At 36.9% G+C, this 12522-nt stretch overlaps 1 protein-coding gene across 1 annotated transcript in view; it reads left to right on the forward strand.

Moving 5' to 3' along the window:
- The window catches only part of DAAM2 (dishevelled associated activator of morphogenesis 2), a 135282-nt gene that overhangs the window by 43105 nt on the left and 79655 nt on the right, over positions 1-12522 (forward strand). Inside the window, exons 3-4 of the mRNA XM_083349355.1 lie at positions 3073-3147; positions 9134-9228. Of these exons, the coding sequence (XP_083205481.1) occupies positions 3073-3147; positions 9134-9228 (170 nt within the window). The remainder of the gene's footprint in view (positions 1-3072; positions 3148-9133; positions 9229-12522) is intronic.

The raw sequence follows: 12522 nt of genomic DNA on the forward strand, positions 1-12522 counted from the left end.
AAACAGAACTAGTATTCACAGTCTCCTGGTTTCTAGACCAGCATCTTAAACTGGTTCTTCCACTTGGAATTTAAAATGAATTTCTTACTTAGTCTGCCTATATAGTTGGGTAATTGTTTCCATGTAGTAACAACCTGTGCACAGTGGTGGGATTTAGCCAGTTTGTACCACTTCAGCAGAACCGGTAGCTAATTTTTTGTTGCCCAAGCCCAGAATGGACTTCCGGAAGCGGCATCCACACAGAGAACCAGTTGTTCACATATTTGAATCCCACCACTGCCTGTATGCCTTTGGAAGGGAGGATTTATATGTTCCTTTGGTATCTTCTGGAGTGTGAAATATTTTTTTTACTCATACTAAGTTGTTTTGCAGCCATCTGATATAAGATTTTTCTACTGAAAAATCTGAGTATTCTACTAAATACTCAGTTTTGAATGAAAATAGCCCCATTTCCCTAGAGATAAGAATTTGTGGGCTTCAAGTTGACAATTGATCATCAAGCATCTGGAAGAGACATGTTGTATGGACCATTTTGAAATGGCTTGTGTGTGTTTGTGTGCATATATGTATGTGTGTTATCCCAAGGTTTTGTTGTCTCGCTGTTGATGAAATAAATGGATTTCTTCCATTTCATGCAGAATTCACCTGAATACTGAGTTTTTAAATCTGATCTCATGTTCTGAATTACCTGAAGAAAGGCTGGGGTGGCAATCTGTTTGCCCACTTAGGAAAAAAAAATGTCTTGATTGTTTTAGTTACTGATGTTTACCTCTTAATACAATTAACAAGTAACTAGAGATAAATATTTGTGGGAAAACAAGTGTAAATTCTAGGCAAAGCATCTTTTAAAAAGTAAAGCCATTTTTATTTTTCTCTATATTGGACAACTATTTTAGTTGACGTGAATAAAATATATATCTAACTCAAGTCAGATTTGTTCTGGAATTTTTAAAAATATTTTAATTAAAATATTTTAAAAAATATTTTAATATTTTTTTCTTCATTGAGTACTTTGATACAAAAGGATTTTATTAATAATATTTCCAGTTCATGTTAAAATCTTTCTTTGCTGATGTAGAATCTGCTCTTCTGTGCATGGCACATGGTACTGATATGCAAAAGGGAGAATAGAAGCAGGCAGGAATAGCAATAACAATTGCACTTAGACTGATATAGTAAATAGTATTGAATTAAAATCTCTAGACTTAAATTTTATTACTGCTGGTCCAAAATGTATATGCTGCACATGTTCAAAGTAATGAGAGCATTAGCTTTTTTGTGAAAATACAATCAAATCTCAGTTCAGTTCATCAAGAATAAAATCATAATTGGATAAAAAAGGATGATTCCCTTTTTGTCCCAAATGCAGGCTTGAACTAATGCATTTGACTGCAATTTATTTAGGCATTTAGATACTATTTGCATGTTTCTTTTTGGATGGAGTAAACATGAAGGCTAAATGGAACAACATAAAGTGCAGCAATTTGCAACTAGTTTTTGAAACGACATCAGCAACTGTCAATGGGGAGACTCTTTTCATGTCATGTTCTTGTAAGAAGCCAAGCTGAAGTTCATAGTATAACAGATAATGGCTTCACACTGTCTTGTACATAACAACCTCACCCTCCTGTCCTTAGTTCACTGGAAAACACACAGTGTATGTTGATAAGTAGCACAGCAGTATTTTTAGAGAGTAATCTTATCATTATTTGAGTACATTAAGACATCAAGAACCTAATCTCTACTTGTTAAGTGAAGTTCATTTCAGAGAGGACTATGTCTTACATGGCATCCTGTTTAAAAATGATTGGGATAATGAAAATATTTTTTTTATTTAGTATGCATTGCTTCAGGTGGCTCAGTGGGTTAGGACGCTGAGCTTGTCGATCAGATGGTCGGCAGTTTGGCGGGTCGAATCCCAAGTGCCGTGTAACAGAGTGAGCGCCTGTTACTCATCCCAGCTTCTGCCAACCTAGCAGTTCGAAAGCACGTAAAAATGCAAGTAGAACAATAGGGACCACTACGGTGGGAAGGTAACAGCATTCCGTGCGCCTTTGGCGTCTAGTCATGCTGGCCACATGACCATGGAGACATCCTTGGACAAGCGCTGGCTCTTCGGCTTTGAAATGGAGATGAGCACCGACCCCTAGAGTTGGAAACGACTAGCACGCATGTGCGGGGGAACCTTTACCTTTACCTATGCATTGCTTGTTATGTATTAAAATATTTCCAAATACAGGAAAGCCAAAACTAAAGGGCATAGTAGGCAAATAAGATTGTGGAACAAATCCCCCTTCCCTCCCACTGATATTAAAATGAAGAATCTTGATCTAGCTTAGCAAAACCATCTCAGGCATCTGGGGTAATGCATGCCTAATTGTGTGGAACTAGATAAAGCAAGGTATTAGGGTATCCTAGGACCTTGGACAGATCCTTTAGGCAGGTTCCCCTTCCCTCCCCTCCCACAACTTGGGAAGTTGTCCCAGCAGGATGAAAGGATTTCTAATATGGATGTCTTCTTTTACCTACTTCCTCTGAAAAATGAGCTATATCTCTTAAAGGTCTCATGGTATATTTTGTATTTATAATATGTGGTGATGAAGACTGAAGGTCCCAATAGAGCCATGTTCACTTGGCCAAATGATGCCCATGACCAGAAGTCACATTCTTATCTGGGGTGAGAATGGAAAATAATCTCCAGAAAACAACAGGAATTAAGTGATTAGTTGGGCATAGTCAAGAACTTCATCTTAATGAATCATATATTGCTATAATTCTTAAAGTTTTATTTTTTGGCTTGGATACTAGGGCCAGAATGGGCTTTTATTACATCTGATAAACCTGTGAATACGCAGGGTGGGAAAATTAAAACTAAAAAAAGCAAAGCTGATAGTGGTATTTGGTAGGAAAAACTAAGGTTTTAAAATGTTGATTCTAAGAAAGGTAGAGTTGTGATATTAGCATTTTATTTAATTCACAAACTGTTTTGAGATGACACTGCAGAAGACATCCAGGCAAATGGAATTGACTCTGAAACTTTGCTATATATTTTTTCTTTATTTTCTGTTTCAGGAGCAAGAAGATCCTAACAAGCTTGCTACAAGCTGGCCAGATTATTATATTGATCGCATCAATTCCATGGCAGCAGTAAGTAGACTCTTTACCATCTAGAAATTGTTGTCTTGATCTTTCTAACTCTGCTTGATCTCTTCATCCACCCTAGTGCTGTTGGAGGGCCTAATTCTTAGGAATAATCCAGCCTCCTCACCTTTCTACATTATCCTAAATTGAAAATAGTCATAAAGCTTTTAAGCCAGTGGTGCAACTATTACCAACTCAAGCATTGCACCAGGCTTTCTGTGGCATGTCAAGGACTGTAGTCCAAAAATGTGTTGACCAAAATCTATTTAAGGAGAATTTCAGGAGTTCTAAGGCATGAGGGCTTTAGACTATTTTTTTTTTGCTCTTTACATCTCCTAAATCATGTAAATGTTTGGCTTTACTTGGAGAAAGGGGATGAGAAAAGAAGAGGCTACGGCTCTCAATCAGCAATTTTACACGCCATCTCTAAGGTCTTGTGGAGAGAAATGAAAAACGAAGGTGCTAGCTAGGAACTCATTTCTACCTTTCCATTTTTTTTAAAGAGGGCAAAATCAGCATGTCTTTATCTCTCTCTAATTTTTTAAAACTTAAAAAAGGCTACTTCACTAATCTGTGATAACAGAATAACAGAGCTGAAGGGACTTTGGAGGTCTTCTAGTCCAAATCCCTGCACAAGCAGAAGACCTTATACCATTCCAGGCAAATGGCTGTCTAATCTCTTGTTGAAAGCTTCCAATGATGGGGAATCCACAACTTCTGAAAGCAACCATTCCACTGATTAATTGTTCTCACTGTTCAGAAATTTCTCCTTAGTTTTAGGTTCCTTCTCTCCTTGATTAGTTTCTATCTTGTTTTTTGTCTTGCCTTCTGGTGGTTTGGAGACTAGGTTAACCCCCTCTTCTTTGTGGCAGCCTCTCAAATATTGGAACACTGTTATCATGTCCTTCTAATCCTTCTTTTCACTAGACTAGACAAATCCAATTCCTGCAACTGTATGTTTTCTGAGGTTTTCGCGGGTGTCCGTATGTGGATCTTTGGTTATTCGGGTTTTTCCCCGCATAGAACTAAAGGTGTAGGGGCGACGTTTCGACGGAATCCCATCCGTCATCATCAGGCTGGTGGCTTCTGCTTCCTTCTTCTGGGAGAAGCATGTGGCTGTTTGTTCCTCTTTTTTAAACTGCCAGAGGGGGTGTGTTCTGTGGGTGGAGGTGTGCTCTGATTGGGTGGGGGAGTAAGTGTGTTCTGATTGGGTGGGAGTGTGTTTTGAATGGTGGGTGTGTTCTGATTGGGTGTGTGTGTGTTTTGAGTGGATGGGCTGGTCTCAGCTGCCAGCCTTAGACCTGAGCTGGTGAGTTGTGCTGCTTTTGTTCGGCTTCGTGTTTGTGGTGGTGCCATGTTTTTATAGTGGGTGTCAGTTTGCTTATTGTGTGGTTTGGAGGGGTTTAAAAATATACAAATTTTATTGATTTTCTGATATTATATTCACATATTTGAAAAGCAATGTGGTGGCTGGGTAGTAGTAATTCAATTACATACAGATACCATTAGTACCGATTTCAAATTGCTACCATAAATATTTCCTCTCTTTTTCCCTTCATATATACTGTCTATTTGTTGATTTAAAGACAAGTTTTATCCTATCAATCACATAGAAAATAACTTTCTTACATAAATCCATAGTTTTTAGTTTACACATATTCTAATTGTTTTAACATACAATCTTTTAGACAATCAATGACCTAATAGATTTTTCAATTTTAATTTCCACTAACATTTAGATTTAACATTTGATATTTATCATTTATTTATTTATCATATTATTTATCATTCCCAATCATATTTATCATTCCCAAGATTTTTAGTATACTCCCAATTCATCTATCACCATTCCTCACAAAATCTAATATTCAAAATAAACATCCTGTTTACTTAACTTCTCACCCTCTATGTCAACAAGTTAAGGATACAATATGATATCCTTCCTTTTTGCTAATTTTCAGTTGTTTTTTTAAGTAGTAATCAAAATTTCTTTTTATTTCAATATTTAATGCTTCCTCTCTTCCTCTTTGTATCTGCTATCTCTGATAATTTTCATTTTTAACATTCCATATAGACCTATTTATTACTTTCAACAATAGGATTTTAGCTTATCTACACTATTCACCTTTACATGACCTTTATGCACAAATCAATATTCAAATTAGCTATTAGTATTTATACTGCTAAATTTTAATGACCAAAGATTTTTCTTTATCTCAGTTCATAACAATGTCTTGTGTTCAACATACACAACTTATCTATTTAAGTACATTCTGTTTCAGATGGTCGAAACTCCATTCTTCTTGAGTCTTATTCTAGCTTTTTTCCTTTGCCAAATCATCTTCCATTTCCTTGTTTTTGGGGCATCGAACCAGTCTCCTTGTAATATCATGTATATTAATTGATATTGGTAAAACCATCCAATCGCCATTTTTTGACAGGACTTGTAGGTCTAGTGGGTCATCTCTTTATTCTTCCATATCGATGTATTTGTTCTGAATTGTTTGTCTTCTCATCCAACTGTTCTTTTTCTAGATCCTCTAGTTCCTTCTGAGTTGTATAAGAAACCTTTTCCTTTTTCAAAGTTGTCAATGTCTTTTCTGGATTTTCAAATATGAATATTTGTTTAATAGTAGATTCTTCTGTTATGCTACTTGAATGTTTCATTTTTTCTATTGTATTTTGTATAGATGGTTCTTTAATTGTGGTCAAAGTGTGCGCTTTCATATCTGGGCCTCTCTTCTTGTTCCTTCACATAGCCTCTTAGTATTTCATTGGTTGTGGTAAGAATTTGGATTAGTGTTTTTAACATAGCAAGAGTTTATTGATTTTATCTATAAATAAATTTTGTTCTTGGTCTTCTTCCATATTGGTATTTTAAGCTAAAGGCTTTACACTTAGAAAATCCAAAAGAAAGAATTTTTTTCTAGATAGGAAACACAAAGGCTTTCACAGCTGTTGTTTCAAAGTTCTCAAGGTTATTTATCTTATCTATTTCCCTGGGCAGTCAGCCAGGCCCCTTTTAAAGTTTCCCTTTGAACCCCAAAATTGTCTTAATCTTTTCAGTTTTTCTTTCTTTTTCTCATAAGAAAAAGAATCCAGATTTCCAACAGAAGTAAACAATAAACAATAGGAAATAAAAAATCTTTCAATCCACATGCTTTGAGAAATAAAGTTCCAATTGGGATTCAGTTACTTTTCAACGTTTAAAATGCCCCTGAGTATTTAGTCGCCGCTCTTTCTGGAGGGAGGGCTGAAATCCCTTTTCCCTCACCGCAGGGGGAAAAATGCTTAGCAGCTTAAGGAGGTACAGAAAGTAGTTAGGGTGTAAAAGGGGTAGATCTCTTCCGTGCTGTTTTAAGAGTTGACTGGTGGAAAATATGACTTCGGCTGTTCACAGCCTAGGGACGAGCCATAATGGCCGGTCCTTTCGTCTGCCGGTTTGGAGGGATCGCCAGGTCCAACGGGAGAGTTGTGGCTCTCCTGTGATCCAGTGAGCACCCCTCCTCTTCAGGGTGACGTTTGGCCCTTTTCAGGGCCCCCCAGCAATGTGAAACTGGACGGGGGGGGGGAGAGAGAAAGTCTCCCAGCCGTCCAAAGTGGCTGCGTGACAAACCGGAAGTCTGTTCTTCATATGTTTTAGCCTCCAGCCCCCTAATTATTTTTGTTGTTTTGTTTTTATATAATTCAAAAATTTCAAACTATCTGGTTATCTTTATGTTCACTGTCTCCTCAATGTATCTAGCTATGAATCTGTGATCCTATGGTCCTACCCTCTTCTGTAGCCACTCGCAGGCTATTCTGATAATGTTTTGGCCTGTAGAACAAATAAATAGTTCATGCCTTTGCTGGATTCAATGAGATTGCTGAAAATAGGAATATTTTGGTAGTTCTTAGGAATTGCTTCTCTTACCTTGTTCTGAAACACATGAAGCATTTGGTGGAATGGATCTTTGTATTTTGGTGTACTTATATTGCTATCTTTCTTTCCTCCTTTTTCAGCAATATAAAATGTTGAACAGTTCAAGTCATTCTTCTGTCTGTCTTCAGTAGCCTGAACTTAATAGTGCAAGCCCCTTTCTTTCTTTATGAGAAGAAAGAAAAGTTACTTTTACACCACTGTGTTGGTTTTGGAAACTTGTCAGTACTTGTACTCCAAGTTATATTCATTTTGTAGAAAGGTTTGCAAACGAATGACTGAAGCTACTCTTTAGAACTGTGACTACCCCAAACATATGATGTGTGTGTGTCAAAGGCCAACAAGACAGCTGTTACGCATTTAAATTTCATAATTTAGAAATAATTTACTTGGAACATAACAGCTTGATGGAGCAGAAAAGAAAATACATCTTTCAGTACACCTAACTCCACTTTGGATAACTTTCAGTTCAACCCACTTCTATAAACAGTGGGGACAAAGAACAGGCAAGGCATAGAGGTTAATGTATAGGCAGTTCCTATAAGAATGATGTCAGATGTTTCCACTTTCCTTGTTCAGGTGTCAGAATCACTGGATGAGGAGTTTGGCTGTTTTTTTTTAAATGTACATTTATAAATTGGCTCTAAGTTATTTGATACTGTGGATACATGGCTCTTCCATTTTAGGAATAAATCCCAAAACCAAGCCTAGTAGGAATAAGATTAATTCCTTTAATGGCAGCCACTGCTGGAAAGCAATTGTCTGTAAGACTATTTGGGGTGATTGGTTTTTGCAGTGTTTAAATTTCATTTTGACAAAATCCTTAAGAGTTCAGTAACAGTAACTCTAAGGAAAAATAAAATTTCACTACAGCTTGTATTTGCAAAGGGCAGAGGGTACTTGCGAGTGAGCCAAGAGAAGAAATATAGAAGAAAGTACAGATTACGATCCTTTTATTTTCTGAAAAGCCTTCCATTGAGATTGGTTTCTTTAAAAAACTTTTTTCTTGCTAGCTTTTTAACATTTGGTTTAATTTTTTTTACTTTCTTGCTGTGAAAGGCTATCCTCTCTGTTAAGAGAGACAATTAGTTGCCTGGTTCACTGGACTGAATTTGACTTTCCACAGAGGTCAGTCTCAAGATTTTATTCCACATCCCCGGGCCGGTTGTGTAGCATACGGTACAAAAGTCAAATTGCTTCACTGACTTACTATCCTGAAGTTTAGACTTGTGTTGGAATATCCAGCTCTGGATTCTGTAAAATGCTGCAAACACAAAGTTTTGGGGAAAAGGAATAGGGTATAAAGGGGTATGAATGAAAGAGACATTTTAATGGGAACTTTATTTGAAAATTTTGTTTTTTGTAACATGCTACTATCAGTGTCTGAGAATATTGGTGTTTTTTAAAAAAAAAACAAAGAAACTTTTTTTCTTCTTAGAGTTATTTAAAAGTAACTGCAGGTGAAAAATAAAATAAGCAAAGAAATTGTAATCATGTCTATTTGAAATCCAAACTTTCAAAACCAGTGGGGCTTGCTAGAAAGTAGAATCTTTTCTTTTGGCTCTGTTGCTGAAGGTTCTGTTTTCTTGGCAGCATCCAAATGGTTTCTCCAACTTAATTGAGCCTTGGTGGAGCAGTGGGCTAATGCCTCCTTAAGTAACACCAGCTGCCTGCAATTAGTGCAGGTTCGCGTCCCACCAGGCTCAAGGTTGACTCAGCCTTCCATCCTTCCGAGGTAGGTAAAATGAGGACCCAGATTTTTGGGGGCAATTAAGCTGACTTTGTAATAATGCTGCTTGGTGTGTGTGTGAAAGCCCTAATAAGCAGGCCTATACATAGAATGAAGGCTACTGCTAAGCTTGTAAGCCGCCCTGAGTCCCTAGGGAGAAGGGCGGTATAGAAATCCAATAAATGAATGAATGAGTCTTCGGAGAAGGGCGGGATATAAATGGAATTAAAATAAGATAAAATAAAAATTGGGCAGGTAATGCTTGATTAATCTTGAATTGCTCAATAATTTCTTCTTTTCTCCGGTTCTGGATTCGTAACTCTTTCTTGGTCTCATCCAAACAGATGCAGACCCTGTATGCTTTTGATGAAGAAGAAACAGAAATGAGGAATAAAATAGTTGAAGACTTGAAAACAGCTCTGCGAACTCAGCCCATGAGGTAGGTCATATATATTTGCTTCCAAGATGCTTCTTAGGATTAGAACTATCTATCATGGGGAAAAAATGTAAGATAATCCCTTCCCCTGTTCTCAAAATACCATGTAGAGAACAGCAGGCTAATTGAAGCTACATTTTATTTTCTATTGGTATAATGTTTTAAAATGAGTTTAATGAGCAAAATCTATCTGCACCACTTTTTTCTTTAAGTATATGTAAGCTTGCATCTCAAACCATTCCACAGTTAGATCTTCTTTGTCACCTTCCACCTGAACCATATTGAACCATATGGGATATTGGAAACCTTATTTTTTCCTCTGTAGATTTTTTTTCCACCCAGAAATTCTTCTGCTTTTCTGATAATCTACCTGACGCTTTCTTATGTTAATGATATGCATCATCTTTCCACACATTGCTTAAATCTCTTGCCAAAGTCATCTGGGCTTAAAGTCTTTCACGATTTCAGGATTATTTGTGAAATGCTGAGCTGCTAATACAGGGGTCTTCAAACTTGGCCCTTTGATGACTTGTGGACTTCAACTACCAGAATTCCTCAGCCAGCATGCCTGGCTGAGGAATTCTGGGAGTTGAAGTCCACAAGTCATCAAAGGGCCAAGTTTGAAGACCCCTGTTCTAATATATACTAACCAACACTGAAAATAATTTCCCACAAATCCTTGGCTTGTTTTAGTTTGGCATATGCAGGGACCTGTCTGTCTGTTCATCCATCCATCTGAGGGCTTTGGGGAATGGCAGGGAGGAGAAGAGAAAAATGAAATGAGAGAAATAGAAGGACAATATGGGAAGTTTGTACATTGAAGTTGATACAATCTGAACTCCTGTTAAATTCCATTTGTGCAGGCTATGAACACTTGTAGCACAGGATAAATCTCACCCAGTAGAAAATCTTGAATTGCAAAGCATAAAATATTAGGCAATCTGCTTTTAGTTTTCTGCATTAATCACTAGAGTTGCACAGAGATTTGTAGTCGAATAAAATAATTGCTCTTCATTTTGATTCAGTACTTCCATGATAGAATCTTTCTGTATATCAGAGATGGAGAAGTCACAGAAGGCATAACCAAACATGTTGCTAATGTAAGGTTTTTTTAAAATATGGCACAGTACTTATTAATCCGCCTCATCAACCTCTTTTGTCCCAATTAGTTATTTCATAAATTGCAGCGGATAGTGCAGACAATTTTTCTACTTGCCATGCTAAAATGTATGTGTATACTATATATAGTTCCCTATCATCCTTTTTCCATCATGCCAGGAAAGACATTACTAATAGGACAGGCTTTTTTTTCTGAAACCTTTCGGAGTTCATTTGGAATTTTTTCCAGATAAGTCCAGCATTACTTTGGCTAAAGACTTCTGACAGCAGGCATTTATTTCCTTTGTTTATAACAGCTGTAATGAGTGTCAGCAGCAGCAGCCACAAAGTATCACATAAAGTCTTTGCTTCTAAATTGCTGGCTGCAGCCCTGAGGGCTTATCCTTTTCTTTCTTTTTCTTTCTTTTTTAGCAATCGCCAAGCCAAATTTCAAGTTAAGTCTCATAGCTCAACTGATTCCAGAGACTCAGTTTGCTTATTGCAGGATTGACTATATGCCAACAGTCATTACCTAAGCCAGTTCAGTCTTTAATGGAAAATAGAGGTCCTTATGGCTCTATCCAGTCCTCTTAGATGAAAAGTCCCTCAGGATACCGGTCTTGGAACCAAAAAAGGATGGTTGTTGTTTTGTAATGCCAGTTCAAAAGCCTTATAATCACATCTCTGGCTGAACCTGGTGCAATAAACTTGCTTTAGTGTTCATATTTGAATATCTTGCAAAATTTAATATGTTTATGGCATAAACTCACCCATAAAGTTAATTTTATGAAGTGTTTACATAGCTTGCTAGCCGATTCTGTTGTAATTAGGTTTGTATCATTCTTTTCCAAAGACAAGTCAAACTTTGCACTTTGGACACCTCATTTGTAGCTCAGAAATAATCACAACATATTAAACATCTGCAGAATCTCTCCTGTTTACAACATCAGCCTTGGAGATCAGTGGTAGAAAACTTAAAATAGAGGGAGGAGGTAAACTTACTGTATATCTCATATCACCCTTTCAAGTGACTTAGCTGCTGAATTTTGAATTTACACCAAATATTTCCAAGGTGTTTCTACACTTGGTCCAGAGATGTTCTTGACATTATGGCTGTGTAGATCTTCACTTGGCTTCATCCAAAATCCAATGCAAATTAGCTAAATAAACAGTGCCATGCAGAGAGAGAAAAAGGTACACCATCCCTACTTAGTCTAGTAAGAATTATGAGCCAAATTATCTCTGCCTTGGTGCCTTGTTATGCCTTGAGGTAGAAAAATACTGTTTTCGAGGGACTTTGCTGCTCATCAAGACAAATCACTTAGAACTGTTGATTGTACTTGTTCATTTTTATTTGATTCAGTGATGTCTCTAAAGTAAGAAGAAACCTGGGCATGCAAGTAACTGGCCATATTCTAGAAATAAAAAAGTCGGCATCAATTGTACTTGAGGGATTCTCCTGTGTATTTAGTGAAATTCCACTGTTCTCTCGGATGGTGGTTACAAGAGGCACCATTTTAATAGAACAGCCTTTTTTCCTTTGTAAGAAAAGTCTGACGTCCAACTTGAACTCAGAAGTGTTTCTGTAAAGTGATTGGATCCTTTGCTTTGAAAGGTAGAATTTTTTTTTTTACAATAAAGTTGATTTGTAATAGTAGCCATTGTACATATCTCCAAGTCTGGTGCCACTGAACTATAGAAACGTTTTAGCAATTAGAGCCAGTTCAGCAATTACAAAGCATTCAGTCACACTGCTTAGGGAAGACCTGACAATAACATGTAAGAAACAATTGGAAGAAAGTGAAGATTTCCTTGTGAGTCGGTTTTAACCATCAGCAACTATGATTATAAAAATATCAGTTTTGCAACAACAGAAAATTTGTAGTGCAGCTTCTGTTAATCATCAGTTACCTTGGCAAGTCAGGATGTTGTTGAAAAGAAAAAGTACTAAACAGAATAGGCAGAACTTAGCTGTACCTTTGTTAAAGAGTGAGCAGAATGGAAAAGTATCAAGAAAACTTGTTTTCTTTTAGCCAAGAAATACTTCCATCATCTAGCTGATTAAAAAAAGTCATTGGAAAAAGTGTGTTTTATTTTAGCATGCCTTTGAATTCTTATTCTTCTGATGACCTCTGGTAGATGGAACCTATTTCAATCCATATTTTAGGTGAGATATAAGACCAGTATTTTTCAATGGTG

The sequence above is a fragment of the Vipera ursinii genome, assembly GCF_947247035.1.
Source record: "Vipera ursinii genome assembly, chromosome: 1".
Lineage (NCBI taxonomy): Eukaryota > Metazoa > Chordata > Lepidosauria > Squamata > Viperidae > Vipera > Vipera ursinii.